The following is a 27,895-nucleotide window of genomic DNA, read 5'->3' as shown; positions in this document are numbered from 1 at the left end:
TGTCGCCGCCGCTGCCACGTCAGGGGAGTGTCCCGCGGCGAGGCGGGCTGGGCCGGGGCCGGCCTTCCTCCTCCGCACCCTGCCCCCGCCGCCTGAGCCGCCGCGGAGGGAGCGAGCGGTGCCCGCTGCCATGGAGGCCCGGTACAACCTCAAGAGCCCGGGTAGGCGGCGGCCGCGCCTTTCCGAGCTGCCCGGGCCGCTAAGGGCGAGCTGGTCGCGGAGGGCTCGGGGGCTGAGGCCGGGGCTGGGACCGCGGCGGGGAGGAGGACCGGGGGCCGCGGCGGTGGCGGTGGCTTCTCTGCGCCGGGGCGGTGGCGGCGTTCAGGCGGAGGCCGGCCGGGTTCGGTTCGCCTTCGCAGCGCGATGGCGTTGAAACCTTCCTCCGAGCTGTAATTCGGTTCAGAACACCCTGACCGCCAGGTCTGTATGCCCACGCGTTTTGGTGGATCGTGGAAACGTACCTTTGAACGTTTAGTCAGGTGGCCGTGCCCTGCTCCCCCGGGCATCGCCTGCTCTCTGAATAGGTGCGTGTGAGGGACGGCTTGCCAAGGGTGACTTGGCCTGCGTGGCGTCAGTTTGTTTTGCAGAAGTGTTGCTGTACAGGATCTATTTACTTGCGTGTCTGTGTTTGCTCCCATGTTTGGTTTGGAATGTTTGTATGTTAAAATTCATGCCTATAACTCCTGGGATTTCTTTTGAATCCTTGAAGTGAGAGAGATGCCTCAAGAGATGTGGAGAAAACAGCGCTAGAAGGGAAGGTTTGGATTCCTGGGAAGCAAACAGTGGACAGGCCGCGTCTGTGTCGGAGCAGCGGCCTCTGACCGGCTGTGCCTGGGCTTCACCCCCGGGAGCTGCTTGCACAGCCAGAGGCCTGACTGACGCTGCCGAAGCAAAACCTCTTCTGCAGCTTGTAAGGGCTGGGAGGGTTTGTGTGTGGGTTGCTGTCCCTGCTTTCCCCTAACCGGGTGTTGAGAAATAGGCATTATCCCTTCATGTTATTGTAATGAATAGTGGCTTTATTTTTTAATCATACCGTCCTGTTACCAGCGTGAGAGATGGCGAGAAACTGAATGTTATGATGAATTGTACCTTACAAATGTCAGTGACACGCTTGTTTACAAACATACCTCATGCAGATAATGTGTCAGTTGTTAAATTATGTCCCTTAGCCTCACACCCAAGTTGCATAACTGAAAGATAAGAAGGATCACTAAGCAAATGATGAACTTGTTGTCATTTAAAATATCAGGAAGGAATATTTGGTTTTTAGGGAGATATGCAGGATTTGTGGCAAATGTGAATTTACAAGGCCACACAAACATGCTCCCTGGTTGTGGTTCGCCACGTCATGGGAAACAGTGGTGGTGTGCTGGATGACAAACACCTGGGATCTGGGTGGAGAGGACAAATATTTGTGGCTTAATTTAGAAATGTTCTTTCCCTTTATTGTACTTGTCCCCCTGTATTCAAGAGAAAATTATCTTTACTGGAATTGATTTTCAGCACCTGTTGGTGCTGAAAACCAGGTGGAACCAGCTGTTCCATAGCAAAATGAACTTTATGTGGCAAAGATAAATAATTCATACAATGGCTTAATATAATTTCAAATTAAACATGCTTGGTTACATATTAATTTATTAAACTACTTCTTTCCAAATAGTTACTGAAAGTTTGTAAATTATATAAATAGCTTTTAAAATTTCTATAATGATTTAAAACATTGATGTCAATAGTTAACATTTGTGAAATCATTCACTGAACAGATGTGCAAAAAGGTGTTGAATAAATATAAACAAATATTTTAAGTAAATATTGTTTCTTTAACGGTTGTCCATTAAAATGAGTTGATGGTAATTATGTATAGCCACTGATTTTAGTCTGGCACTTTACTTGCTAACCAGGCAGATGAACATATGTAATTACTTAATATTTCTGTGTATATTTTACGAATTCCTGTCTTGTTCCAGTTACCTGTGCACTTTAGTGCTGGTATCTTACTCTTGCCATTCGACTGAAGGCTTACAATGGAACTGTAGAATATTCTAATATTAAGGTAGTTTTAATTAATGTAAAGGCACTAAAATACATAAAAAGTGCACCATATTTTCTATTTCAAGCAGTTGTGGACTGAAGGGATTACTTGGTAACTGAGCCCTCTAAGGCTTTAGAACAAGTAGCTGACCTTGTGCCTGTTGTTGTTGCTTTGCCTTTAATAGTGGAAGAACCAAGCTGCTAATGTTTAGGTCAGCTTTAGGGATTTGGAACATGCTATCTTGAGACAGAGTGGAAAAAGTAATCGTTTTGTACCTGTACAAGAGGCTTCTACTGTTGAAATCTGCTTTTAGACTTGAGCAAACTGCAAACGGTGACTTTGTCTGCTCAGTAGGTTTTTGAAGGGCAAATCCTACTAAGCCTTTTAGTATAAGTTGCTTTAATGTAATGTTGTAGATGAAAATACATTTTAAATAGGAAAATATTGTTAAAAGAAACACATGCCTTTATTGATCTTTATTTTAAGCCAAATTCTGCTATAGAGTTGTGAAGGAGCTGAAGTTCATCTGTGATTAATATCTGGATCCCTCTTCTGTGAATGTGCTAGACCAGGTTGATGAGTGGGGATCAGTTAGGTTCTCCATTGCTGTACTTGTGTGCTCTCAAGCAGACCACAAAAGAGCAATATTACTACACATCTTTGTCCTGCTCCTGATTGCTCCTAGGCAATGTGTTCATCTTCTTCTTTATCCCTGTTTCTACAGCCAATTAGTTCATCCCAACATATCAGAAAGATGGTAACTCTCCACAGCACAAAGCAGGTTGTTCCCCTGCACACGATGTCTCTGTCGCTGAGAGGCAGCGCAGCTCTGGCCCGTCTCGGTTTGCCACAGGTACAGCCATGGCCAGTGCAGGTCTGGGATGGCCAAGCAGCTCCTGTCACTTACCCTTTGTAAGAGCAGGGTGCCATGGGGGCATTCGCCTCGTGCTGTCTTCTCACACTGGCTATGAACTTGAGTTTCTTTTTTATTTCTTCCCCAAAAGACCATTAATTTTGGAAGGGATGAAATTTCACACTCCACACTTCAGGTTTCTTTGTATTGCTTTAATAAGTCAAAGCCTTGTAAGCTGTTGCTTCATATTTTTGTGTGTATTTTTGGCAGTTGTAAAAGGGTAAGCTATTTTCTGTCTTAGGATTTGAAAATGGATTAGTCAGTGTATATCAGCCTGCTACCACATAGCTGATAAACCTCTCCCATCAATATTAAAGCTCAGCTGACTAAAGTACAGACTCATCCTCTTCATGCCTCAGGAACGTCCCTATTTTCTGAAATTTATAAGACAGCTACTTGGAATAATCACTTTACTTTTTTTTTTTCCCCAAGAGCTGTGACCCTTGGCCTGCTGTAAGATCAGACACCAAATCTTGTAGTCACTGCTCTTGTAGTGACAGTGTCTCACTTTTGTCTAGGCTGTGACCAGGCGTCTGAGTGGGTATTAGCACAAAGACTTCAAGAATTATGAACACCTACTTGCAGTGCCTCACAGAGACCACAAACAACCATGCTTTTTAGTTTTTTGAGGGGCAGAGTTTGTTTTGCTTTCAGCAGACCACCTCATTGAGAATTTGATTAGTGAGGGCGCTGGAGGCCTAGGGAGAGCACATGGAGGGGAGGCATGGCATGCTGCCTGCATTTGTTGCCCAGGGCACTGCTTTGGGAGCCTGAAGGCATAGGGAATGTAACAGTGCTGAGATTGTGATCCTCTTAGCTGTCATCTTCAGTATGATTGCTGCTTTTCCTACAAACTGTACTTCTTTCTCCACTGCATGTTTTGTACAAGTAAGTGATCCGTGCCAGCAAGCATACGTCAGTTCTTTGTTAACTAAACAGAGCTAATAGGAAATAGCGAGTAGGTATTCCATGTATGAAATAAGGATATATTGTTTAAAAATAAAACATTGAACAGATGTTAAAAATTTATTCATTGTTTGATCTTAGTGTATTCAACAAGCACCTTGGATTTTGTAAGTTTTACCTCCCTTTGTGTTGACTGAACAGTTGTTTTCAATTGCAACTACAAGAGGAGTACTGTACTTCCTGCTGCCCTGAGGGAAATGAGGACTAAAGGTTGGCTGTTTCTGAGGGTGAGAGGAAAGCAAGACAAGACTAATTAAAAGTTTTTGTGTTTTTTTAATAGTTGTTAATACTTTGTTGATCATGTGGAAGAATGTATGTGAGGCTGTGAAGATGTAAAAGAGCTATTCAGGAGGCTTATGGATCTTGAGAAGGGATGTATCTGAGACCCTGAGGATGGAAAACAGCTGGCCTGTTTCTTGGCAAATGGTGCTTACATTTGTTTTGTAGCAGAAGTCAAAGGAACTGCCAGAGGAATGTCCTGGTCTTGGCTGGGATGGAGTTAATTTTTTTCCTAGTAGCTGGTTCAGTGCTGGGTTTTGGATTTATTTCTATTATTTTTAGTTCACAAATGATCACACATCATTCACGGGTTCTAAGCTGTCCAGGAGAATCGCATCCACAGCATGTCACACAGGTCCTAGTGACACTGTGCAGGTTGCTGTGAACCCGTTAGAGTTTCTGTAAGTTTAGATTTAATAAACCATTCTCTAGACAGTACAGCAAAAAAAATCATTGAAAAAATACCATTTTCCATATCAAAGAACTACTGTGACTCTTTGTTTTAAATATGTTTTCTTACATGTGTCAATGACCACATCACTTAAAATGGGGATTTTTTTTTTAAACTTAAAATGTCAAAGCTCATGAAATGCTGTCATTTTATGAGCAATCCTAGGTACTTTACACATAAACTTAATCCTGATGGGTTTTTTAATGATGTGTAGTGGAGCTACTGACAGAGTGATTCACTGTTATTTTCCCCTTACAAGAAATTTAAACATTACCTTTATTAAATGAGATTTTTCTTTTAAATGCCAATGCAATTTGGGTTCCCAGGTGCTTTGGGCTGCTGTGGAGACTGGTGATTCAGCAGGTGACACTCTGCACTGTGACCTCTGAAGTCACTTGATGGTTACACCAGCTATGGGTCGGGCACTCATGGCACAATGGTCAGCTGTAGAGTGGAGGGGGGAAGAAAACAAAGCCAGCTGGATTTAAGAAGACTCTCCCAAAATGTCATCCATGACACATCCATGTAATTGAAAGGACTTGATGCTTGTCTCAAACTGTTTATGTGATTTCATTTTTTAAATTTTTTCTATTATTGTTGTGTAATATTTTTCCTAATTGTTGGTAGTAGCCTCATTAATAGAAAAACACATAACAAAGATGACTTGTGTTTTACTAATCACTTAAGTGGATTGAGTAGTTATAAAAGTTTCTCTGAGATGAAGGATTTTATGGGAGTTTTACTTTCATTGGAAAACCTGTATTCAGTAAATAAATTGCATCCTTACTTGTGCTGTTTTGGTTAGCAGAGCCATAGGGAAAAAGTTACTACTTCTTCTGTATTTCTTCTGAGTAGACCTCTAAATCTTGCTTAAAGTGAAAAAAAAATAATAGCAGCCATAAATAAAAAGGTAGGAAACATTTGCCAAAGCAGTAAAAGCTGTCAGGTTGTTTTATTCTTCTTTTCCCAACTTAGATAAGTCGTCTTGAAAGATTGAGAGATCTCTAGCTTTATGCCAGCTGTTCTGGATTCCATTATTTATCTGTTCATTATGTACTTTCTTTTTCAAACAGTGGAACTGAAATTTCAAACTGAAGTTTGAGAATTTATTTCGAAATGAAAGGGTTACTGTACATTTGAGAAAGATACTGTCATGCACAATCACTTTTGGTTTGGGTTTTTTTTTTTGGCGATAAGACATAATGATTTACTAAGAAAACACCACCAATGTTCAAATCCTGCCATCCCTTTAAGCAGTTACACTGATGTTTACAAAGACTGATCACTTGCATTTTCTGTGTCCAGAAGGTTTCCCAAGCCACTAAGGACAGACTTGTCTGGTTGGGCACACAGCAGGAGTACTTGAATGTGACCTGCAGATACATTCAGAAGAAGCAGTTGTGTGAACTGAGGTTTGAGGGTAGCTTGAAGTAAAGGATGATGAAAGTGGAATTTGACTGGACATGGTTTTTGGCAGAAATGAATGTATGAATCACATATGCATTTATTGTACAAATTTTGCTCATTAATTGTTATTCCACCACCACTGAATCCTAAAGCAAGCTGGTGGCTTTAAACTTGATTCTTATATTTTTAATATCCATATTTTGCTTTTCAGAAAATTTTGTTCAGTGTAACACAAGAGGCAGATTGTCAGGCAGAGTCTCTGACCTGTAGTATTCTGTCTTTCCTCCACAGACCAGTAGATAGCTTCAGAACATTCTGCTTGGTGGGAACTCTCCTGTAATCTCTAGTCCAGAAACTTAATTTCTCCAGGATTTAATTTTGATGAACACTGATGAAGTGTTACTGAGTGTATCTGTGAAAGTATGGTTATTTTTCATGCTGATGGTCATTTCACATTAAAAAATAACTTGATTATTTTGTCTCTAAAACCTGTCTTGGACAAATTCTGTGTCTTGACTTTTCTTTTTATTTTTGGCTAAATTAGCAATACTCTTTGACTTTATTGACAGTCTGCAATTCTTTATTTCAAATGGGTCCAAACCGTTCTGATTTATCAGAATTGCCATTGCCAAATGTTTACTCAGTGACTCAGTATGACTTAAGTGGGTTGAAATACCATGACTTATTGCAGGCAGACTTTGTGAATTATGCTTGTTTCTTCCACTGCAGTTTTTGGTAGCCAAAGGAAGAACTATTTCATGAATACTGCAGCAGTGCTTAAAGAAGGAACAAATTTCGTGCTTTCTTCACTGGATCACACGTTCTCAGAATGAACCTTTACCTCTCTGGGCTTTTCTTTGCAGCCTCTTAGTTGGTATTTTTCAGCAATGTGGGAAGAGAAACAAAAAATGGTTTGGGTTGGCAGGGATCTTTAAAGGTCATCTAGTTCAGCAGCTCAAAGCTCTGTCCAACTTGACCTCCAAGGCTTCCAGGGATGAGGCCTCCCCAGCTTCTCTGGGCAGGTTGTTCCAGTGTCTCATTGCCCTCACTGTAGAGAATTCCTTCCATATGTCCAATCTAAACCTACTCTCTTTGAGTTCAGAATCATTCCCTCTTCTCACTACAGGCTGTGGTAAGAAGCTACTTCTTTCTTATAAGCATCTTCTAGGTATTGAAAGGCCACAGTAAAGTCTCCCCAGAGCCTTTTCTTCAGGCTGAACCGCTCCAGCTCTCAGCCTTTCTGCATACACATGTGCTGCTTAGAATCATGGAATGATAGAAAGGCTTGGGTTGGAAGGCCCCTTAAGGATCACCTACTTCCAACCCCTGTGCCATGAGCAGGGACACCTTTCACTAGACCAGGTTGTTCTGAGCTCTCTCCAACCTGGCCTGGAACACTTCCAGGGATGGGGCATCCACAACTTCACTGGATAACTTGTTCCAGTGCCTTACCATCCTCACAGGAAAGAAATTCTTCCTAATACACAATCTAAATCTACTCTCTTTCAGTTTAAAGCCATTCCCTCTCTTGTTGCTACATGCTCTTGTAAAAATCCCTCTCCCATCTTTCTTGTAGGCTCTCTTCAGGTATTAGAAGACTGAAGTTAGGTCACCTGATAGATTCTTAAAATGTCCTGGGTTGCTTAATACTGAAGACTTCTTATAAGCAAATTATCTCTGTGATATTCGAGAGCTAAATTAGATTTTTGTTATGTTTCATGCCCCAAGAGTGGAATAGTATAGCTTTCCCTTGGTGAGCATGGGTGACTCCACGTGATGCTGTTGTGGGGGAATGTATTTCTTTTCTGTCCTGGTCTCTCAGCTGGGAAATCTCAGTAGCAGTTGTCTGCCCGGTCCATGAGTGCTCTGTCTTTATTAGGTTTTGTTATGTACATTCTCAGTTTTCTCACAGTCACTGTTTTGCTTCATGGGGTATTCACTCCTGAATTAGCTCATCCTGGTGTGTGCCACTCTTCTTCTAAAGGCAAGTGTCCAGCCTTGTTGGCTGTGAAGCAATGCTGGGTCCAAAGCCTTTTCTAGTCCAGACTGGTTTTCTTATATTCCTCCCTAATGAACTGGTAAACCTTAATGAAGATGAAAGAGACAAACTGTTACTCAGCAGAGCATGAATGCTGCTTGCTGTGCCATGATCTTGTGGGATCTGTAGGGTGTTTAATTGACACCTCCCTGTGGCAGCAGCATAACTGAGGTAACTGGCAGCAGCAGATTTCCACGTAATTTGTTTTCTGTTTGGGTTGTAAGAAGTGAAATTCTCAAACTTTGAGCCGTTTTTTATAACTGTCCAGAAGTGTGAAGGAGGAAAAGAACTTTTCACAGTAGATTGGAAGGAGAATTCCTGTGTGGGGAGGTCAGAGTTTTTTATTAATGTATGGTGCACGTGAGGGCACCTGAAGTATAAGTGATGTAACAGAGCTTGCAAAAGAGGCCACAAGAAGGAAATACAGAAAATACAGGTGATGCTGGTATTTCTGAAGTGGAAGGTTGGAAAAGGTTGCTAATGAGTATCCTGAAGTCATGATAGATAGAATACCTGCGTGTTCACACTTGGTGGCAGGTTCCAACCGCAGAGGCCTTAGGTAAATTTTTCAGGCTGGGCATATGTGTTTTCAAGTCTTATATGAAACTTCATCTCCTCTTCCTGGTGATGTGTTGATTTCTCTCAAGTATTACTGTGACCTCCCTTTGATCAACTAAAGGAGTAGTCATGTAATTGTCATGGGAGGTGTCAGGATAAAGCTTTTCAGCAGTTGTTAAAGATGCACACGTATTGTAAAATATTGAGGTTGTTAGCCTTGTAAATCTTATAGTCTGAAACTCTGTTAATGATACATATGTTTTTTCTCCTGCTTGGTGCAGTTACCAATATAAAACTACTTTAGTCCCAGTGTTCAGTGTTGAGAAGCTCTGTGACCATGCACAGATTTTTCATAACTTTATGTTTGTATAACCCATTTAAGGTTTATTCGTCGTAAGTGGTTATATAGTGTCTTGAATTATGAACTCCAGTGAAGAAGCTGGAATCTGCTGGAGAAGATTAGTTAGCTGAAAAGAGTTCTTCAAGAAATGTTTTATGTATTTTTCTATGCAATGCATATTATTTTCTTCATTTTCATGTCTTATGCTTTCCTTTTTTTCAGCTGTCAAACGTTTGATGAAAGAGGCTGCAGAGCTGAAGGATCCTACAGATCATTATCATGCACAGCCTTTGGAGGTTTGTTTCTCTATATGTTTGCAAGAGCTTGTAATTAGGCTCTTTTATTAATATATACTCTTAATATATACTTCTCTAAAATGCATATATATTTAAAATGTACATATTTAAATTATAGCAAACTGATTTTTTTCCCCTATGATGGAAATCAGCAGCAGAATTCAACTTCAATGGTCTTCCAGTTCAGGGTATTGGTGAAAGTACTTAGTAACAGTTTACATGGCAGCTGTGTAGTTTTATAGCATGGGTGTGTTTATTCCCCCTATCGCCTTCCCAAGACTGTGGAAATACTTGATATGTAAATCAAGCTTTTTGTACCCAAACCTGACATCTGGCTCAGTTGCTGAGCTGGTCACTGAAACACTTAAGGTGATCTCTGAGGATCTCTCTGTTGTTGTTGTTTTGCTTTTAAGAAAACGTGAAAAACACAAATGTGTACAATTCTGGATGCATTGTAAGAGAGAGGGATTTCACTTAAGGAGTAGCTTCTTGTCTAAACACCCAGTTAGCTTTTTGGATGGAGAGGACAATGAAATTCTGGCGGTTAGAACCTTAAACAGAAATCCCTTCTGACTTTGCTGGGTTAATCTGAAAAAGCAGTGTTCTGTGGTATTCAGTTGGGAGGTTTGATTTTCAGCTGTTTGCAGAAATGCCTAACACACTTGTCATGCTCGCATAATAATGCATGTTCTTAGGTGCTATAAAATATTCCCTATTATTTACTGGTTTTTATCTGTAGCTTGCTTCTCCTTCCTGTGGTAAAATGAGAGGTTTAATTCTTGCTATTATTTGTAACCTACATGAAGATCTTATTTCTGGATTAGAACAGTGTCTCACTGGGAAGAGAACAGTGGCAGATGAAAGGAAACACTGGAAATCTTGACATTTATCTCCTAGACTTGAAAAACTGCAACTATGTGGGCTGTTCCAGTGCTGTAATACCAGTGTTTAGCATTAGCTGAGGGATCTCATTCACTGTCAGCAAGCCTCATTTAGGCTCCTAACAGTAGGAGTTGTTCTGCTTGTAAATATTTAGGAAGTTGACAGCACAAGTTCTGATGCACAAATCCCAGCTCAAAACTCCAAAGAAATAATGTTTAAAGAGAAGTTATTTATATGTCCAATGATGCTAAAACTCTAGATTTCAATGTGTATCTTTCAAAGTTGTGCAATAAGGCACAGTACCTGTTTCAAAATTGTTAGTGGAGGAAGGACAATAGGAGTTCTCTGGAGTGTGAGTCAAATCCCTGTGTTGACCAGGGCAATGGAAGGAGCTTTGGCAAGGCTGTCATTAGTGTTCTTTCTTGGTGTAGGTCTCCCCTTGGTTCTCCAGAAATTATTGTTCATTGAGCCAAAGATCTAAAGATTTTGGATCTTACTCTTAATTGACTCAGTTTTCCATCTGTTGGGTAGTAAAACTCTTGTAATAATTTATACAGCTAGCATAAAGAATTCGGATAATGAATTTGAGGGTTTTGGCAAATTATTGCACAAGAAAATTACCAGAAGCCTACAGTGCTTTATCCTTAGTGCTGCGTCCTCTTAACTCTCTACTTGATTTTGGCTTCTTAAAACTTCTGCCTGTGTACTGTTTCTTCAGCCTGTCTTTGTTCAAGAAAATGAGATCAACTTGTCTATTTCTGTGATGAGCACTTTTTCTTTCTTTTTCCCCTCCCCCCTTCTTCCATCGATGGGGGCATTTTAGGATAATCTTTTTGAATGGCACTTCACTGTGAGAGGCCCTCCAGATTCAGATTTTGATGGAGGGATTTATCATGGGCGAATAGTGCTACCACCTGAATATCCCATGAAACCACCCAGCATTATTTTGCTGACGGTAAGTAAGCATGCTTACTAATTTTTCCTTTTTATTGTTATCAGTTTTATCATAGGTGGAGAGAGAGAGAGATTCGTGACATTTAACATAATGTTATTTTTGTAAGAAAGGTGTCACATATAGTATAATTGAAGATCCAAAGTCTTCCAAAATTATTTTGGTAATCTCTGAATTGCATGAAGCTTTATGCCTAATAAATGGAAGTTCTTTCCTCTGGGAGCAATCACATTGCTGATGTGATTCTCTAGCCTTCTGTTCTCCCCATGGGCCTGCTTGGTTTCTGTTGACTACATTGCTGAGGTCTAGGAAGGGAGACCTGTTATTTGAAGCAAAGGCCTTGCTTTGTGCATAGTTTTGTAGAAGGTTTTCTTCATGCATTAATAGACTCAGATGACAGAGTTCTGTTTTCAGCAAGCTGAAATTTTATGGTGTTGGCAGTAGTATAATTTTCACATACTGTTTGTGTATGGAATTCTTTTGATCATGATTTTTACTACTTTTACAAAAACTCAAGAGTTAACTTCTGGCATGCTTTATTGTATCCTCCTTCTTCCTTTGAAGGCAAATGGCAGATTTGAAGTGGGGAAGAAAATTTGTTTAAGCATCTCAGGGCATCATCCTGAAACATGGCAGCCTTCGTGGAGTAGTAAGTAACAATTCCTTGATAAATGTTACCCCCATTAAACAACTTGTTCTTTAAATGAAAAAAAAATGTCATGAAGAATGTTTATAGTGGAAGAGGAGACAGATTTTGAGGGTGTAAAATTATGGGAGAATTTGTCAAATGTAAGGTCATAAAAGAGGGAAATTGAATGATTTGGAAATCTTACTAATACCAGGGCTGAGAAGCTGAGGGGTGATGGTAAGCTCTTCTTTACTTGGATACATAAGCATTAAGAATTCTCAGACTACTTAGAATATTCTTTGTGTGTTTTGGTTAAAATTTTTCTTACAAAAATAAATCCTGTTACTTTACCCTGTTTTTGCATGATCACTAAGCCAGCTGGAATAATAATAGAAGTGAGTTTTCAATTCTAATGATGTGGTTCTGAGCACTCAAGAGGAAGATAATGTGGTCTGAGTTCAGAATAACTGAATCTTCTCTTAGCTTTATTTTTAAAAATACTGTTATTACAGCTGGCACAGTTCATCCAAGGCAATATGCTTATGTTCAAGTGATTTTAGTTTTGCTGAGTACAGTATATAAATTATTTCTGTATCAGTTTCACTTTTAAAATATGTTAGTAAGATTTTAGGAGATTTAAAATATGTTAGTATAATTTTCTAACAGACCACTCTTCGACTTTTGTTGAGTCTCTAATGTTCTTTTAAAAAGTAGAAAATACGGTGTTTCTAAGTAGTTGTATATATGCTGTCTCTTTTCTGGTACTTATTTTGATGTGATATTTATTTACCAAATCTATTAGCAAAGTGTCTTGTATTCTTAAATTTCATTACTTCTGTAAAACAAAGTCCAAGTACAGATGTTGTCAAAAGAGATGCTTCAGATGACAGTTCTGTTACAAGCAGTTATTAATATTTTAAGTGAGCTCCTTCCCCTATTATGATGACATAAAAGGAACAAATTCTGCAATACTTTCCAAAAAAGAAAAACTCTGAGCACATGTACAGTAAATTGCAGAATTCATGTCTAATAGAAAACAGACACACAAAAAAAAAATTCCCTGTGAACCTTCTTATCTTTTTCCTCTCCCCCTGCTCCCCTTCTCCCCTCGACCACCTTTTTATATGTTAGTTCTGCTTTACCTTTTTTCCTCATTTTTAAAGTCTGAAGCACTCACCTTAATGCAACATTTTTGTGACAATTGATTTTTTCTTCTCTGTTGGCTGTTGGCCTTTTCTTTGTTTGCAACCTGATGTTAAAACAGAATTGAGAAAGCCTTGCAGTGTACCAAAGAAAACCCGCAAACCAGTGATGCTTGTAGGAAATTCAGACTTGGCAGAATGAAGTGTTGCAGTCAGAAATGCAGTTTTGCCAAGTGTGGAATGAGATTACATAACTCTTGTTGCCACCTTGTTTGTATCTCTGTTTTCCCATTTTAGTAAGAACAGCTTTACTAGCCATCATTGGATTTATGCCAACCAAAGGTGAAGGAGCAATAGGATCTCTAGATTACACACCAGAAGAAAGAAGAGCTCTTGCAAAGAAGTAAGTGTTAAGTTTGTTATTGTAGGTACATTTACATTCACTCACTTTTAGGGTAATGCATTGAGTAGAAAATAAGCTATTTCAGTCTATTATCTTTAGTCTTTAACTTATCTGTTCCAAATAAAACAAGTTGGATGCCTTGTATGTGTAGTCACTTTTTTCTTGGAATATTGTGCAAACTTGGAACTTGCAGTCAAACAAAATATTTTGAGAGCACTGTTCCTTCCAGTATTGTGTGGTCATATTACAGGTTTGTCTGAAAGTCAGATTTGGAGATGTAATTGACATTGTGATACAGTACTAATTGCAGCATGGAGAGAAAGTGGGTATGATAGAATTGATAGTAAGGTGGGGAGAAAACAACCAAAATAATGATGTATAATTGTCTTTAAGTAATAATGAAATTAGTTCAAAATTCTGAAGCAACTTCTTCTAAATGATCTTTAGGAAGTTAGCTTAAGATTAGGCTTGTGACTATGATGAAATTATTAGCTTAGTGGACAAGGGGAAGGCAGTGGGTGTTGTTTATAGGGACTTCAGCAAGGCTTTTGGTGTCCTTTCCCTTATCCTCAATCATGGAGTACAGCCTAGGTAGTTTGGGACAGTAAGGTAGATTAAGAGCTGTCTGAGCTGCCTGGCTCAAAGGATTGTGATAAGCAACACAAAATCCAGCTGCAGGCTGGTCACTATTGGTGTATTCCTGGTGTCAGTAGTGGGGCCAGTGCTATTGAGTGTCATTAATGACCTGGATAATGGGACAGGGTGCACCCTCAGCAAGTTTGCTGGTGATACAAAGCTGGGAGGAGTGCCTGATAAACCAGAAAGTTGTACTGCCATCCAGAGGAGCCTCAGCTGGCTGGAGGAATGTCAGAGGAAAGTCCTGCCCCTGGAGAGGAATAGCACCAGCTGATTAGAAGGGAGCTTGGAAGGGAAGATTCTGGTGGTCACCATGCTGATCAGGAGGCAGCAGGGTGCCCTTGCAGCAAAGAAGGGTAATGGTGTCCTGGGTTGCACGAGGAGCTGCATTGTCAGCAGGTCAAGGGAAGTGATCCTACTTCAGTACTCAGCACTGGTGAGACATCAGGAGTGCTGGGCTCAGGTGGGACTGTGACCAGGTCAGAGTACAAGAAAGATAACATGTCCTGGAGTAAATTCAGTGCAGTGCCACAGAGGTGATTGAGGGGCTGGAACATGTTTCATCCATGGAGATAGTAAAAGAGGTGGGAGTGTTCAGCCTGGAGAAAAGGTTCAGGGGATCATGTCCATGTGTACAATTATCTGAAAGGAAGTTGTAAAAAAGGTAGAGCCAGGCTCTTTTCAGTGGCATTCAGTAACCCGAGTGAGTCAGTGGGATAGGTTGGTCTTGATACTGTGCTGTTAAGTCTCTGTGGTTCCTCACTGGCCTGGAGAGCCACTTGCTGTGGGCCCTATAGAGAGATGATGTGGGAAGGTTATGTTCTCCCAAGAAGCTGAAATTCCTGGATTGGAGGTGCAAGCTCCTGGGTCCAGTATAACATTTGTAATAATAGTTAAATCTTTATAATTTATAGTTTTTATTTACTGCAGATATAAGTATTTTAATTGTAAGAAATTATTAATAAAGTATGAAGTATAAATTTATAATAAAGTATAAAGAAATTATTAATAAAGTATAATTATTAATGAAGTTTAGTGATATTTAAGTCACTTGTTAATACTTTCCTAAATGACATGGGAGAACTTCTGTTAGTAATATAGATAATTCTCAACATATTTTTTCAAGATAGTGTGATTTGAGGCAGAGGGAAGTACTTCTAAGCTACTGGCCTTGCTACCACGTGTCTTTCTGTGGATTGTTCTGCAAATAGTTTATTAAACAAGCACACAGGAACACTGAGAACATGCTATTCTGAGCTATGTCATTTGTGAGCAGGTCACAAGACTTCTGTTGTGAAATGTGTGGCACATCTATGAAGACAGCCCTCTTACCACTGACATCTGGAAGCGTGTCAAGCCAGGCAGACAAGGAGGCTAAAGAACTTGCCAGACAAATTAGCTTCAAGGTAAAGTCACTGTTTAAACTTTTATCTCTCTTGTATAGAATTAGAAAAGAAAATACTGAGGAAAAACTTGGAAATCACAGAAACATTCATCATTTCAGAACACCTACAATTGCTATGTAGAAGCCTGTTTCTTTCAGTATTGTCTGAAAGAGAAAATAAGAATGGATCTCTTGAAATTTGCTGGTTAATAAGTTGTGCATCTCAAGTATTGATTGATTAGTTTTAATTTTAGTAGTGACCACTGTGGTAAAAACTGCCTATGTTGCTTTTACTTCCACATTTTCTGACACTAATAACTTGATTAAATTCTCCAGAATTAGTTTTATCATAAAAGTGTTACAAAAGTTTGGGCAAAGCTAACCTAAATTTTTTACCTTTGTGATTTTTTTTCCTTTTGGCTTATGGAAGGAATAAAACATATTACTACTGAAAAATGGTTGCAAATTCTTTTGAACTACTCTGCTACTATCTGAAGATACTGAAAGTTGAACTCTGGTATGGAAGTTGCTGTGGCCGAAAAATGTGTTTTCTAGCTTGTGTTTCAGTGAAAGCAAGGTTTGTTTAGACAAATACATTCCTTAGAGAACTGCATGTCTTGCATGCACAGTGTTGTTTTTCACTGGGTTTTCCACTAAACTCTTAAATCAGCCACTAAGGAAGACTGCTGTGTATGAGGGCAGGGAGCTACAGTTGCAATATGACAATGTGACATTAGTACAGAACGCATCCTCACTAAGGTCAGGGCTGCCAGTATGTCCCCTTTTATCACCCATGTTCTTCTAATAGTGTCCTAAAGGCTACTTTTTACTTCTTTTGTGTGTGCCAGGAAAGTAAAGATTGTCTTCTGAGCATTCCTGCCAGTTTTGCAGGACGTGCATATTCCTGTGCCATAACACTTAGAATAAAAACATCTCCAAATATTTTACAAAGATACAAAAAACCAGGGACAGAATTTTAAAGCTGAACTACTTGGAGAAGCAATTGATTGCCTTTTCCTGGCTTTTTTACAGTATATAAGGGTTTAAAGTTGTAGGATTGATTTTTACTGTAGAACTGCTAATCTTCAAAGAAATTCTAGAAATATCAGAGTTTGGTTTTGTTTGGCGTTTTCTTTTGTGAGAAAGAACTCATAACTTACATTTCATACCTTTTTCAGTTTTAAAATTAAAGGCTTAGAGATATCAGTGTTTAAAGAATACAGGTGCTTTCCAGGTATCTATGTGCTTGACACCACCTCCTAAGAACAAGCACTTGTCAGGAAAAAAAATGAACAAAAGCCTTAGGTTTCTACAGCCTTTCACCATCCATTGTGAGTTTGGTTTTTTTTTGTAATAAGGCAAATCAATTCTGTCCTCTGATTGCACTTTTCTTCCTTTCTCAAATCAAATTTTAGGGGTTGGGGTTTTTTAAGCTTCCTGCTTCTCTGCTTTGCTTGACTTTCTTATCTGTTTGTTGTTAGGCAGACGTGTTCAATTGATGTGTTTGTAATAAACTAATAGTATGAATTACTAGCAGAAAAGAAAGAAGTTTTTAATCATTTGGATACATTTCATGTCAATTTATGGGGTAATATTTAACATCAGATTGCTGATTGAGTGTATAATTTGAGAGAGTCTCTCTACTGGCAAACATACTAGCAACCTCTGCATTCATCCTTTAATAAGAGGTTTCCTAACTATGTGTAGATGATCCCAGGGTTATTGTGTTTCTTACCAACTTTAAACAAGATGGTAACTTTTTAAAAAGTGGTATTGAGATAGGAATATGAAATTCAGGAGGGGGAAAAGACCCCAACACATCTTCTCGTTATGATTTTCCTGATTCTGTGAGCATCTAACTTGTTCCTGTCTGTTTTAATAGTAAATTATGTTTTGTATCAGTTTTATATTGACTTCTTAACACTTTTCTGCATTTTAGGTGTTATATAGCAGAAATTTCATTTTGCTTAAAAAAAGGAAAAATAAAAAGAAATTACTAATAGCATATGTGTCACTCTAAGACAGTATGGTTTACCTTCATGTTGCCATCACAAGGCATATTTTGCAGTAAAATTAGTTCTCTGCTCAGCCTCATATGTTTAAAGATATTGGTCATCTTTTGAATGTTAGTCTGACTTCAGTCTAGATACTAGACTTAGTACTTTCATAAACTAAAGTGAATCAAATGCATATTTGTTACTGCTTTATAGAGATTAACATTAAAGATGAAATAAGCTCATCTCGAAAGAAGCAAGAGTATGAAAATTGGTACTCTAGTTCTGGGGAACTTAAGATGGGATATAGGAAAGAAAGATTCACCCTGAGAGTTGTCAAATGCTGGAGCAGACTACCCAGAGAGACTCTGGAACCCCCAGCTTTGGAGATGCTCAAAACTTGTCTGGACATACTCTAGAGAGAGTTGGACCAGGGACATCTTGAGTTCCATTCCAGTCTAAATGTTTCATAATTCTGTGTTGCTTTGTTGATGATCCATATTTGAATCACACCTTTTCCTGTCTAATATTACAGTTCATAATAGTCAAGTGCAAAGAGAAAGCAGCCTTCTTAGCAGATTCTAAGTTTTCAAATGTTAAATCCAGATTGTTTTGGTGCTGTATTTTTTGGATTCTCTTGAGGTAATACATGTAAAGAAACAGAGAACTTAATTTCCTCACACTAAATAGTATCATGAAAGACTATTATACTGTGATCTTACCAGTTTGTTATCACTGTAACTGGTTGTTTTCTAATACACTGTTTGTATTTCTTGCTACTACTACCACCACTACCACCATGGCTGCATTTGAAGACTAGATTTGAAGTTGTCATCTTTGTAATAAATTGGGATCTAGGCACATGACTTGAGAGGTGACTTGGTTACTGATAAAAATTGATCTGGTCAACACTTCCTTTTTTTTGACATTTGTAAATTTTAGAAGTATTCCAGTTCAGCACTATGATGGTAGATCCTTTTCCATTCCCAATAGATTATTGCTGGCATATATTCTGGGGTTTGTGCTCCTCTACATGTCCCTACTGACCTCTTAGATTTCCTAAGCATGAAACTAAATTCTGGTAAATAATGTGCAGTAGACATTTTGTAAATGTGTATGAAAGCAGTATTGAAAGACTTGAATTTTTTCTTTTACTCTGTGCAGAAATTTAAATACTGGCTGCTGGTATGCAAATACTACCCAGTGCAGTATCATGCATATATGCCCACTCTGTCTGTGAGGCAACTTTGGTACTGAAAGCAGTACAGCCAGATTACAGTGGCACTCACCAGAGGCTTAGTCCTGTGGGAGAACAGGCTGTGCTACTTCACTTGTATCAACAGTAAGCCAACATTGTCTTAAGGACATGCAAAACAAAAGTTTTAAAAATTGTGTTATTCTGGCATAATGTCCTGGATCTTCTAAAGACTTTTATTTTTTTGCTCTCTACATCTCTACCTTTTTTTTGAATGTTACATTTGATATGTGCAAACAAAATTGGGTTTTAAACTGTTGTTTGCACATTTGCAGTCTTATTTTAAAGAATGAAAATTTCTTAAACTTGTTACTGTGTCATCAGAATGCAACTGGCACACCTGAGTATTACATTTTGGTAAGCCTCATACTCTCTACAAAGAAATACACGTTCCAAAATAAGCCAAATTGTTTTGGAGCAATTTTGATCTTGTCTGTGACGTATGCATGTGTGCTTCTTGTAGGCAGAGGTCAATTCATCCAGGAGATCTGATGCTGGACCCTCAAACACATCAGGACTGAACCACTCTGCTGCTTCACGTGAGCCCCAGCAGGATGGGGCAGCCAGAGCATTCCCAGATCCAGCAAGTGCAACAGTATGGTCCATCTTTGAGCTTTATTGGGAATAGTCTGATTATTAAATTGGTCCTCTTATGCTGATTAGAGTCCTGATTAAAGTATGTAGTTCACATATTTATGCTGGAACTCCTGCATACTTTTATATAAAATCTGCTAGCAAATAGTATGCTGAATCATTTTTAGAAATAGCAACCTTTGCTTTCACTTTCTTCTCTTAAAACAAGAAATAATGTTCTTTTAGCAGTTCTTCTTCCCAGTGTTTCCTTTAATTACATTGTGTTCATTAAAACTTTATGGTGTCTGAAGCACTACAATTTACCATCCGTGTAATGTAACACAGGTTTTCTCTACAGAATTCTTAGCCAGAGGCAAAAAATGTTTCAGTGATAACCTGTAGCTTTTAAATATTAATCAATACTATCTTCTTGGGTTTTATAACCTCTTAAGTAAGTCTGAAATGTTCTTACCATTTGAAATATGACACTTATATTTTAATACTGCTAGGTGTAGGGCTTACATAAAGGTTTCAGAAGTGACTGAGGTCTGGTGGTGGGCCAAGGCAGCTGCTGTTATGACTGTTGCAAATGCAGTCTAAATTCACTGATAAATTGCAGGCAAATCCCAGCTAAGCTGCCTTTTTTAGAGAGGATGGGGCTGCAGATTGGTTAAAAAACCTACAACATATCCAATAACATCTGTTGTGTGTTTGCAATATGTTTTCAAGCTACGTAGGAATACAAACATGCTAATAGCAAACTTTCTTTCTCTCACACTAAGGGGGAAGAAATTCTTCCAGATTGCTCAGGATTCAGTAAACCATTTTATTATATTCTTCTTATTACACATCCTGGCTAATATAGTAGAAAGATCTGTCACACCAAGGCATTGCTGGCATTTTCTTGAGGAGAGAGACTTTTTAAAATTAATCACATTTTTAAGAAAACCATTTTTATCAGTTATACTGATTTAATAATTAATGATTAATTTAATCTTCAGAAGATCAGTCCTATGGGAAATGAGGCCTTTAAACATATAAACATATAAGTGTATGTAAAAATATTAATATATGTGATCAACTGTAAATGATAAGTATGTTCAGGTTTTAGGGAATTGAACTAATATTCAGGATTGTTAGTTTTAGTTTGAATCAACACCTGTGTTTCTGAGCTGTCACATTTTGAGTGTTAGGAATTATCTGGAGCCATTCAGTAGTGGAAAATAGCCACACAGTGGAAGAAAGACGTGTGAAACAGGAAAGACTGTTTTAAGGAGTTTGAGCTTGCTGGTTTTATGTTCTTATTCATGTGAAAGGTAATAGAAATATTTTCAAAGTAGTGCACTCTGGGCCTTGATCTGCTTAGAGGTGTGAAAGAGTACCCATGCAAACCTCAGATCTTTTCTACTCAGCTGGGTTTCCTGCATGTGTAAAATCTGTTTATTGAGTTCTTGTTGTGTAAAGACCGAATTCTGCCTTATTAAGTTGTGTTAGATTTGGGCAACACCAAAACATATTATTCTCTCTTTGTGGATAAAATGTTTGCCACTTACTCTACAAATGTGTACTTAATTAAAAGCTGTTGTAGAAAATTTACTGGGTTTACTCTCGTTGAGAGTAAAAAGGGGAGAGATGGGGCCAATGCTGAATTCTTGTATGAACTTGTTGATACAGTAGATTAATGTGTCTCACTCTGAAGTCATGGGACGTTTTGTCTTTCTAGACAATACAGAAGTGAATAATCGAAGTAATCATGCAGAAAAAATGGAGTGTTACCTTTCTTCTGCCCCTAGAACAGTTGTAACCAGTGGTCATTAAAGACACAATGGTAAATAGGTGCTAAGGGAAGGGTCACCTCTAGGTGAAGGTGAAGGAATCTGTAGTCTGTGTTTTATTATGGGACTGCTTCATGGTCGAGTTTGTTCTTTCCAGCAACAGTTCTCTGTGCCATGATTTTTTAACCTTTACGTTGATTGAAAGGCCAGATTTTTGAAATGTGTTATGGCAAGATATTTCTGATCACAGTAATGTCCTTCCTGGGACAGGGCTAACTTAATTCTTGTGTGCAGAGCACTCTGAAATGGGTCTCTGCGATGGCATCACTTTGTCTCCATTTCTTTGTTCCACTCAGGGCCTTATTCCTGAAGAGAGAATTTTTCATTCCATTAGAAAAAGAGGTATTTTTAATTAGCTCTCCCTTCTGTCATCTTTCACCTAGGGAAAGGATTATAGCCTCACTGACTAAAGAAGGACCAAGTCTTACAGTATTTCCATTAACTGTATGCTTTTCAGATTTCAAAATTCAGTTTGAAACAGTTGTTTATGTTTTGGCTGTCATTTTGTTACTCAGTACTTCAGTCTTACAGATTCTTGCCCTTTGAAAATACTTACTGTGTGGATACTTGCTGCATGGATGTGTTTGTCTGTGCTGTGGGGAAGGTGCACTCTCAGAGCTCTTGACTTTGGACTTCCCCTGCATGACCACATCTTCCAGGTCACTTCACTTCCTCCCCACCTTCTCTTGTCTTTTTGCCAGACCAGCAGTGATTGTTCCCATTCACTGTCCTGCTGGTAATGGCTGGAGTGTGCAACACTGGTGCAGATGTTGCACATTGGCTGTTAAGTTTTATGTGCCTGTATTATTAGAGAACATTCATCCAGCCTTTAAACATCTGATTTTTGAAGGAAGAAGAGGGAGGGGAAGGGGTTGGTTCTCATGCCAGTGAGACCTGCTTCCCAAGAGAACCTGTCACAACATTATAGAGGTTTGCCAGGTGCAAGGCAACAAGTACAACAGCATGAGAACAAGGAAAGGAACAACGCTGCTCTGGAAAATGCCGCCACAGCGACTTGTCTAAAAGGATTCAGAGCTGCAGAGAACAGTCTTTAGCATTAATAAAACTAAAACAATGGGCTACCTAAGGCATTATGCAGCATAGTACTTCTGAGGAGTAGTCTGAACCCACCTCTGACTAGACTACTTCTGACAGTACTTTATTTGTAGTAGCTGTTGATGTCTATTCAGGGCAAAGTAATGATACATTATTCTTGTTCGAGTATTCAAAGTGCAAGCAAGGTACTGCTGCTGAAAGCTGGCTTGATAAAAGTAACTGCTGTAGTATTAAGGTGAAATTCTTTCACATCTGAGCAAAACAATGTTTTTGAAGGAATATATTGGAGATACTCAGGTGGGACTCAGGTCCAGTGGTCACCTAAATTTTGGTACCAAAACTCTGATCACAGTGGGACTCATTAGTGGAGGCTGGAGAGCAGTGCAGTTTACTCAGCAGCAGAGGCTGGTGGGCTGCATTTCTGTCTTCCCCCCCCCGACTGCACAGACTAAATCTGTGTGGATTATGGGTGTCTAAACTTCCACCAAATCTGTAGCAATACATTTGGTTCATTGATATGGAATGATGTCCCACCTTGGGGCTTATAGCTAATGAATAAAGTCGGTGCTTTGTGAGCTTTATTAAGTAACGAGGTAAAGCTGTAGTTAGGCTGTTTTCTGATAACCTGGGAATGCACTAAGCCTCAGTACACCTGCTATTAAGCAGTATCTTATAGTAGTGACTTGCCCTGATAATAGTGACTGGATGAAGCATTATGAGGGTGATAAAATAAACAGTGTAACTGAAGCCAGCTACTCTTGAGCTGATGAAGGAGGTTTCTGTCAGAAAATGAGGCTGTGTTCTGATGCAGGAGATTTATAAAGCCCTTACCTTTAATCATAAGTTCTGAATGATATATTGGCAAAAAGTGTTACCCTTTATCTCTGTTAAGTGATGTCTTAGTTCTGTAATGCTACAGCAACCATTTTAAATGTCTCGACGATTGAGAGTACTTGGCCCAACTTTGATTCATTAAAAACCTGACATTTTTCATATTAGCCATTAAGCCATGCTGTGTCAAACTTCAGTGTTTCTTCAGTTAGCAGTTGTACAGACAAACAAGTGTTCACCTATCCTGATTTCTGCATCTGTCCCCAGACCATTGGTATAAGTGAAAGAGGCTTCAGTAACCCAGAGGATTTATATGGTCCTGAGTTCCTGAGTTTGCTATATTTTTAAAACATCCCTTCTAAGATGGTTAAATAGCCTTCTAGTATTCTGATAAAAAATTTTAAAATAATGGACTGGAGATATAAAGGATGCAATGAATTTTACCATTTTTCAGTAGACTGAACATGATATAAATTTCATTACTTGCATTTTTTTAGATGGTACAAGGTTTTTTTAGTTCTGATATATTTTACTGAAATAGCTTATTCATCAAATAATTGTTCAGATGTCCTTGGAGCAAAGTTTTCTATCAGTCCTAACACTTTGAGAAGCTTCAGAAATAATGTGGCATGTGGTAATATAAATAGTATGTAATAATGTGACATGTGTGTATTAAATGTCTGTAAAGATCAGATGCTAAAGGTGGCTATAATGTAACTATTATTGAATATTTCTATTTTTAGTCTGTTAAACCCTCATCCACATTTCTAGTATGGTTTGGCAGAAACCATTATTTGGCAGAAACAATGGAAATTGTGTCATGTGAGGTGTTGTGTTAGTCTAAAAATCTTGTAATGTTTGCTTACGAAGAGTTTAAAGACTTGCCATTAAGTTGAAGACAAGATGATTTTGATTTTTTTTAATAGTGAAGCCCATCTGCCATTTTTGGCATTCTTAATAATTAAGTCTTCAAACAAATAAAAATTCTATCTATCTGTCTGTCTGTCTGTCTATCTATCTATCTATCTATCTATCTATCTATCTATCTATCTATCTATCTATCTATCTATCTATTATCTCTGTTACTTAAGATACTGTAGCACCTGGACCCAAATTTATATCGGGTCATGATGACTCCTTTCTTAGCTTTCTTCTGCATGTCTGGTAGTAGTTGGTCATTGATTATGTTGGGAATCCCAAGGTGGTGCATTAGCTGAGCTTTGGGTGAAGCCTTTGGTCTGCTGCTGGCCCAATTCATCTATAATTTCCTCAGAAACATAACTTAAAGCCTTGAAATTGTCAGTGAGATTTCTCTTGAATCACAGATTTGTTCATGTCAGTGTATGACAGCTTGTTCTATTCAGAACAGGGCCTTTCTGTTTTATTTTTAAATTTAAGTTTTGCAGTATCGAGAAGATGTGTATGACAGCCAGTGCTAGTTACTTTTGTTAGTAAGATGAAGGATTAGGAATATTTCTAGACTTTTTTATATCTTTGAAAACTGTTTGAAGAAGAAAAACATTGCTTACTGAATTGGTTGTTCTTGTGTCCTGAATTCACTTCTCTCCCTCTCACCTTCTGGATGATGGGAATGTAGATGAATCTAGGAACTTCATTTTTCAAAGACTTGGCTTCTCCAAGTCTTTATTTTCCTTGGCATGAGGAGCTTTCAAGTGAGAAGCAGAATTACTTTCTTCTGCGGTGTACTGGAAATCACGACAGGCTGCTTGTGGTGTTCTTGGCTGTCTCTGCTGATAAATTTTATCTTTTAAAAACATTTTTCTTTGAAGCTACCCAAGCTGCTTTGCTTATTTAGGCTAGATGCCTGTGTAAACAGGCAAGTTATCAAATGTGGCGAGTAATTGCATCAGTACTTCCTTGCCAGTGATAAACAGTGGGAAATAGTAATGATGAGGAGGTACGAATTTAAGGCCTGTTCTCTTGGTGAGACAAGTCACCGGCTATATGGAAATTTTGAATTATTTATCCACACACAGAAGAGTCACAAGACCAGGTGCTGTTCACTGTCTTGTGGACTGTCAAACCTGATATGCAGTTGAGAGCATTCTCCATTTAGTCATGTGGAAGGGTTATCTTTTATGGGTATAGTAGATGACTGAAGTAGTGCTTAAGGTTATGGATATTGGGCCCATTAAAAGGCTTTGGAAAAAAATCTAAAATGTCCAGAATTCTAATTTTACCTGGTGTTACGATAATTTTTTAGAAGGAAGGAGGGAGAAAGCTAACTCTGACTCTGGAAAATAGCTGCAAATTGGTTTAAGTAGGAATACCAGAAAACCTTACTTTTTGAGGACTGAAAATGAGACTAAAAAATTTTAAAAACCTGCAGTTTTTTCTCAGAGATTTTTTTAAAAAACATTTTAAAACAAAACCTTGTCAAACTGCTTATTTCTAATGACTGCGCTGTATTACCATTTTTAATATTAAACGTGGGAAGTTTGAGCTTTTTAGTATTGCAAGCAGGATTAGTCTGGTGGGAGATCAGATGTCGTATTTTCTAGTTCATAAGATTGAAACTTGTTTTCTTCAGCATAAAATTCTCATGAGCAGAACATCATTTGCTAAAGTGTATTTTTTAGTACTTGTAATGTCAGATCGAGTTTGTCCAGTAGAGGGCAATAGGTAAGTGCGTGCACACGTGCTGTGCTCGGGAACTCCTGCTGGGATCGGGTGGTTTGTGGTTAGAATTTTTTTGTTTTTTCAGTGGTGGTGGTGATGAGAACAGACTTCTGGACCCAGATGTCCACAGGAAGCACTGCGGCATTGCTTAACTACAGTTCTTGGACTTCTCTCCATCCTTCTTTTGGCTTCCCATCTTGTTTCCCCTTCAGTATAGATGACATTGCAAATCCTCAGAGATATAACTACCTAGAGGATTTCTTGAGCAGCAAAGAGTTAAAACAAATCCTAGACAAAGATATTTGAAATCTCTAACGCAAATACAGTCTGGCAGACTTCCTTCAGCCTTCTCTTGTCTACAGAACTGCTGATTTTCAGCTGGAGATATACATCTACTCAGGATAGGGTATGGACAGAAACAACCAGCTATAACAATCCTGTAATTATTAGTGACATGTATTAACACTTACCTGAAGAGCATGTTTTAGTCCTTATGATTTTATCTCTTGCTGACTAGAGATAAAATGTATTGTCTGACAACTCTCAACCTTTCTGTTTCAGTCTGAAGCTCAGAGTAGCAGTGCAGCAGCTGCCCAGGAGCATCCCCCAGCTGTGTCCAGCAGCAGCACCTCGCTGAGTCCCCGGCAGCGCCGCGCGCAGCAGCAGAGCCAGAGACGGGCCCCGGCCTCAGCCGACTTCAACCGGGCCCAGCAGCCCCGAGGCAACACCAACCACACGGGCTCCACCGTGCTCATCGTCCTGCTCACCTTCGCCCTGGCAGCTCTCATATTCCGTAGAATATGTTTGGCTAACGAGTATGTGTTTGAGTTATAAGGTTGTTTGTCCTAACAGCAGTGACTTGAGTGCTTCACTGAACATCCTGTATTGGCTGTGACATGAGAACTGTTTACAAGGGTTACTTTTTGTATTTACGCTTAAATCCTTATGAATGTTAATGTACCTACAGATACATTACTTGTAGGAAAAGCAAAGTTGGACCTGCAAGCTATGAGTTTTAATTGAGTGCCCACTAGATACTTGGAGAAACAGTGCAGTGGAATAGTAACATTAGGGCATGTGGGATGGGACTAAGTTTGGATAATTTATTTAGTAAAAGACAATTTTTTAAAAATGGTTGATTCCATTTTTTATGGGGCATAAATGCTCATATAAATACCCCATCTAAGTTAGTATAAGATCTGATATTGAAGAGGGCATGATAAAATGAAACACTGCTATGTGTTTGTGTCTGGTGAACTCCTAATTTAGAGGGAACACAGTTTTGTAACCACTTTTATTTGCCATGACACATTTCCAGAGGAGAAACACATACAATTTGGTTGTGATGCTGCTTTGTGTGTGTGGAAGGGGGAAGGGATTGTGGGAGGAAAGTAGGTGCCAGAAAACAACTTGCATTATTTTGGTTTTATTTTTTGGAAGAAAGATTGGGTAGTCTTTTGAAAGATTTGAATGTCCTCTTCTAGTACTTTCAACTGTATATCTTGTTTTTAAAATTTGAAGATTATGCAAAACATGTCTATTCTTGCAATAGTTATAAATATGTAATATAATTATTTACCCAGAGCTGTTGTCTTTTAATTATACCAGAAATATACATAATGTGTTGAACTGAATGTTTTGTATGTGGTTTTATTTACTAAGGAAAATTTAAGCCTTATTACTTAAATTCTGATATATATGAACATGCTTAACAGAAGTATTTATTACAATCCTGCTAGTAATAAAGTTTCAAGCAGTCTTTGGATATGTTTCAAGTATCACATGGCAATCACATGGCAGTTTGTTTCTTGTTTGTCTGAGGCTTTTTTTTTTTGGTTGGTTGGGTTTTTGTAAGGGGGTTTCTTTTGGTGGTTTGTTTTTTTGGGGTTTTTTTTTGGTTTTTTTTTTGTTTGTTTGTTTGTTGGTTTTTTTTGTTTTGGTTTTTTCTTTTGGTGGGTTTTTTGTGGTTTTGTTTTTTTTGTTTGTTTTTTGTTTTTTTTGTTTTTGTTTTGGGGGGGTTTCAATGTGGGGTTGTTTTTTTTTTTTTACCTAAAATGAGTATTTTGTATCTGGGGATCTACTTATTATAAGTCCCTGGCAATATTTATGAATACTGTGAAAAGGCATATACAAGCAGTAGACCTACAGTTGTCAGGGTTTTAAGAAGTTTTGTCTTTGACTATTTAAATACTGAAGTAGAAGAAAGTGAGATAATTTTCCTCTTGTATTATTGTTCATGTTACTGTTCAGCATGTTTATTTCAAAGACGAGGAAGTTTAGTTCGCTTTCATTTTGTCGCTGTCAAACATAATAGCACTGACTTGAGTGAGATTCTCATCCTGTTTTTCAGCAAGTCAAGCTAGCTAGAGCTTTCCTATATTTTACCAACTGTAGTATATATTAC

General features: G+C 38.6%; 1 protein-coding gene across 2 annotated transcripts; it reads left to right on the top strand.

The window, feature by feature from the left end:
* Positions 1-27,125, top strand: UBE2J1 (ubiquitin conjugating enzyme E2 J1). 2 transcript variants are annotated; one of them, XM_030945924.1, is made up of 8 exons: positions 1-161; positions 9,207-9,280; positions 10,986-11,117; positions 11,679-11,763; positions 13,182-13,287; positions 15,200-15,329; positions 19,020-19,151; positions 26,053-27,125. In XM_030945924.1, the coding sequence occupies exons 1-8, from the start codon at positions 131-133 to the stop codon at positions 26,323-26,325; spliced, it is 963 nt and encodes a 320-aa protein (XP_030801784.1). In that variant the 5' UTR covers positions 1-130; the 3' UTR covers positions 26,326-27,125. The 2 variants fall into 2 exon arrangements, with proteins under 2 accessions (XP_030801784.1, XP_030801785.1); XM_030945925.1 differs by lacking the exon at positions 1-161 and adding an exon at positions 358-420.
* The last annotated feature ends 770 nt before the right edge of the window (positions 27,126-27,895 follow it).

Source organism: Camarhynchus parvulus, chromosome 3 (assembly GCF_901933205.1).
Source record: "Camarhynchus parvulus chromosome 3, STF_HiC, whole genome shotgun sequence".
In the NCBI taxonomy this organism is placed as follows: domain Eukaryota; kingdom Metazoa; phylum Chordata; class Aves; order Passeriformes; family Thraupidae; genus Camarhynchus; species Camarhynchus parvulus.
Note: the sequence above shows the minus strand (reverse complement) of the source record. Positions and strands in the feature narration are given on the sequence as shown.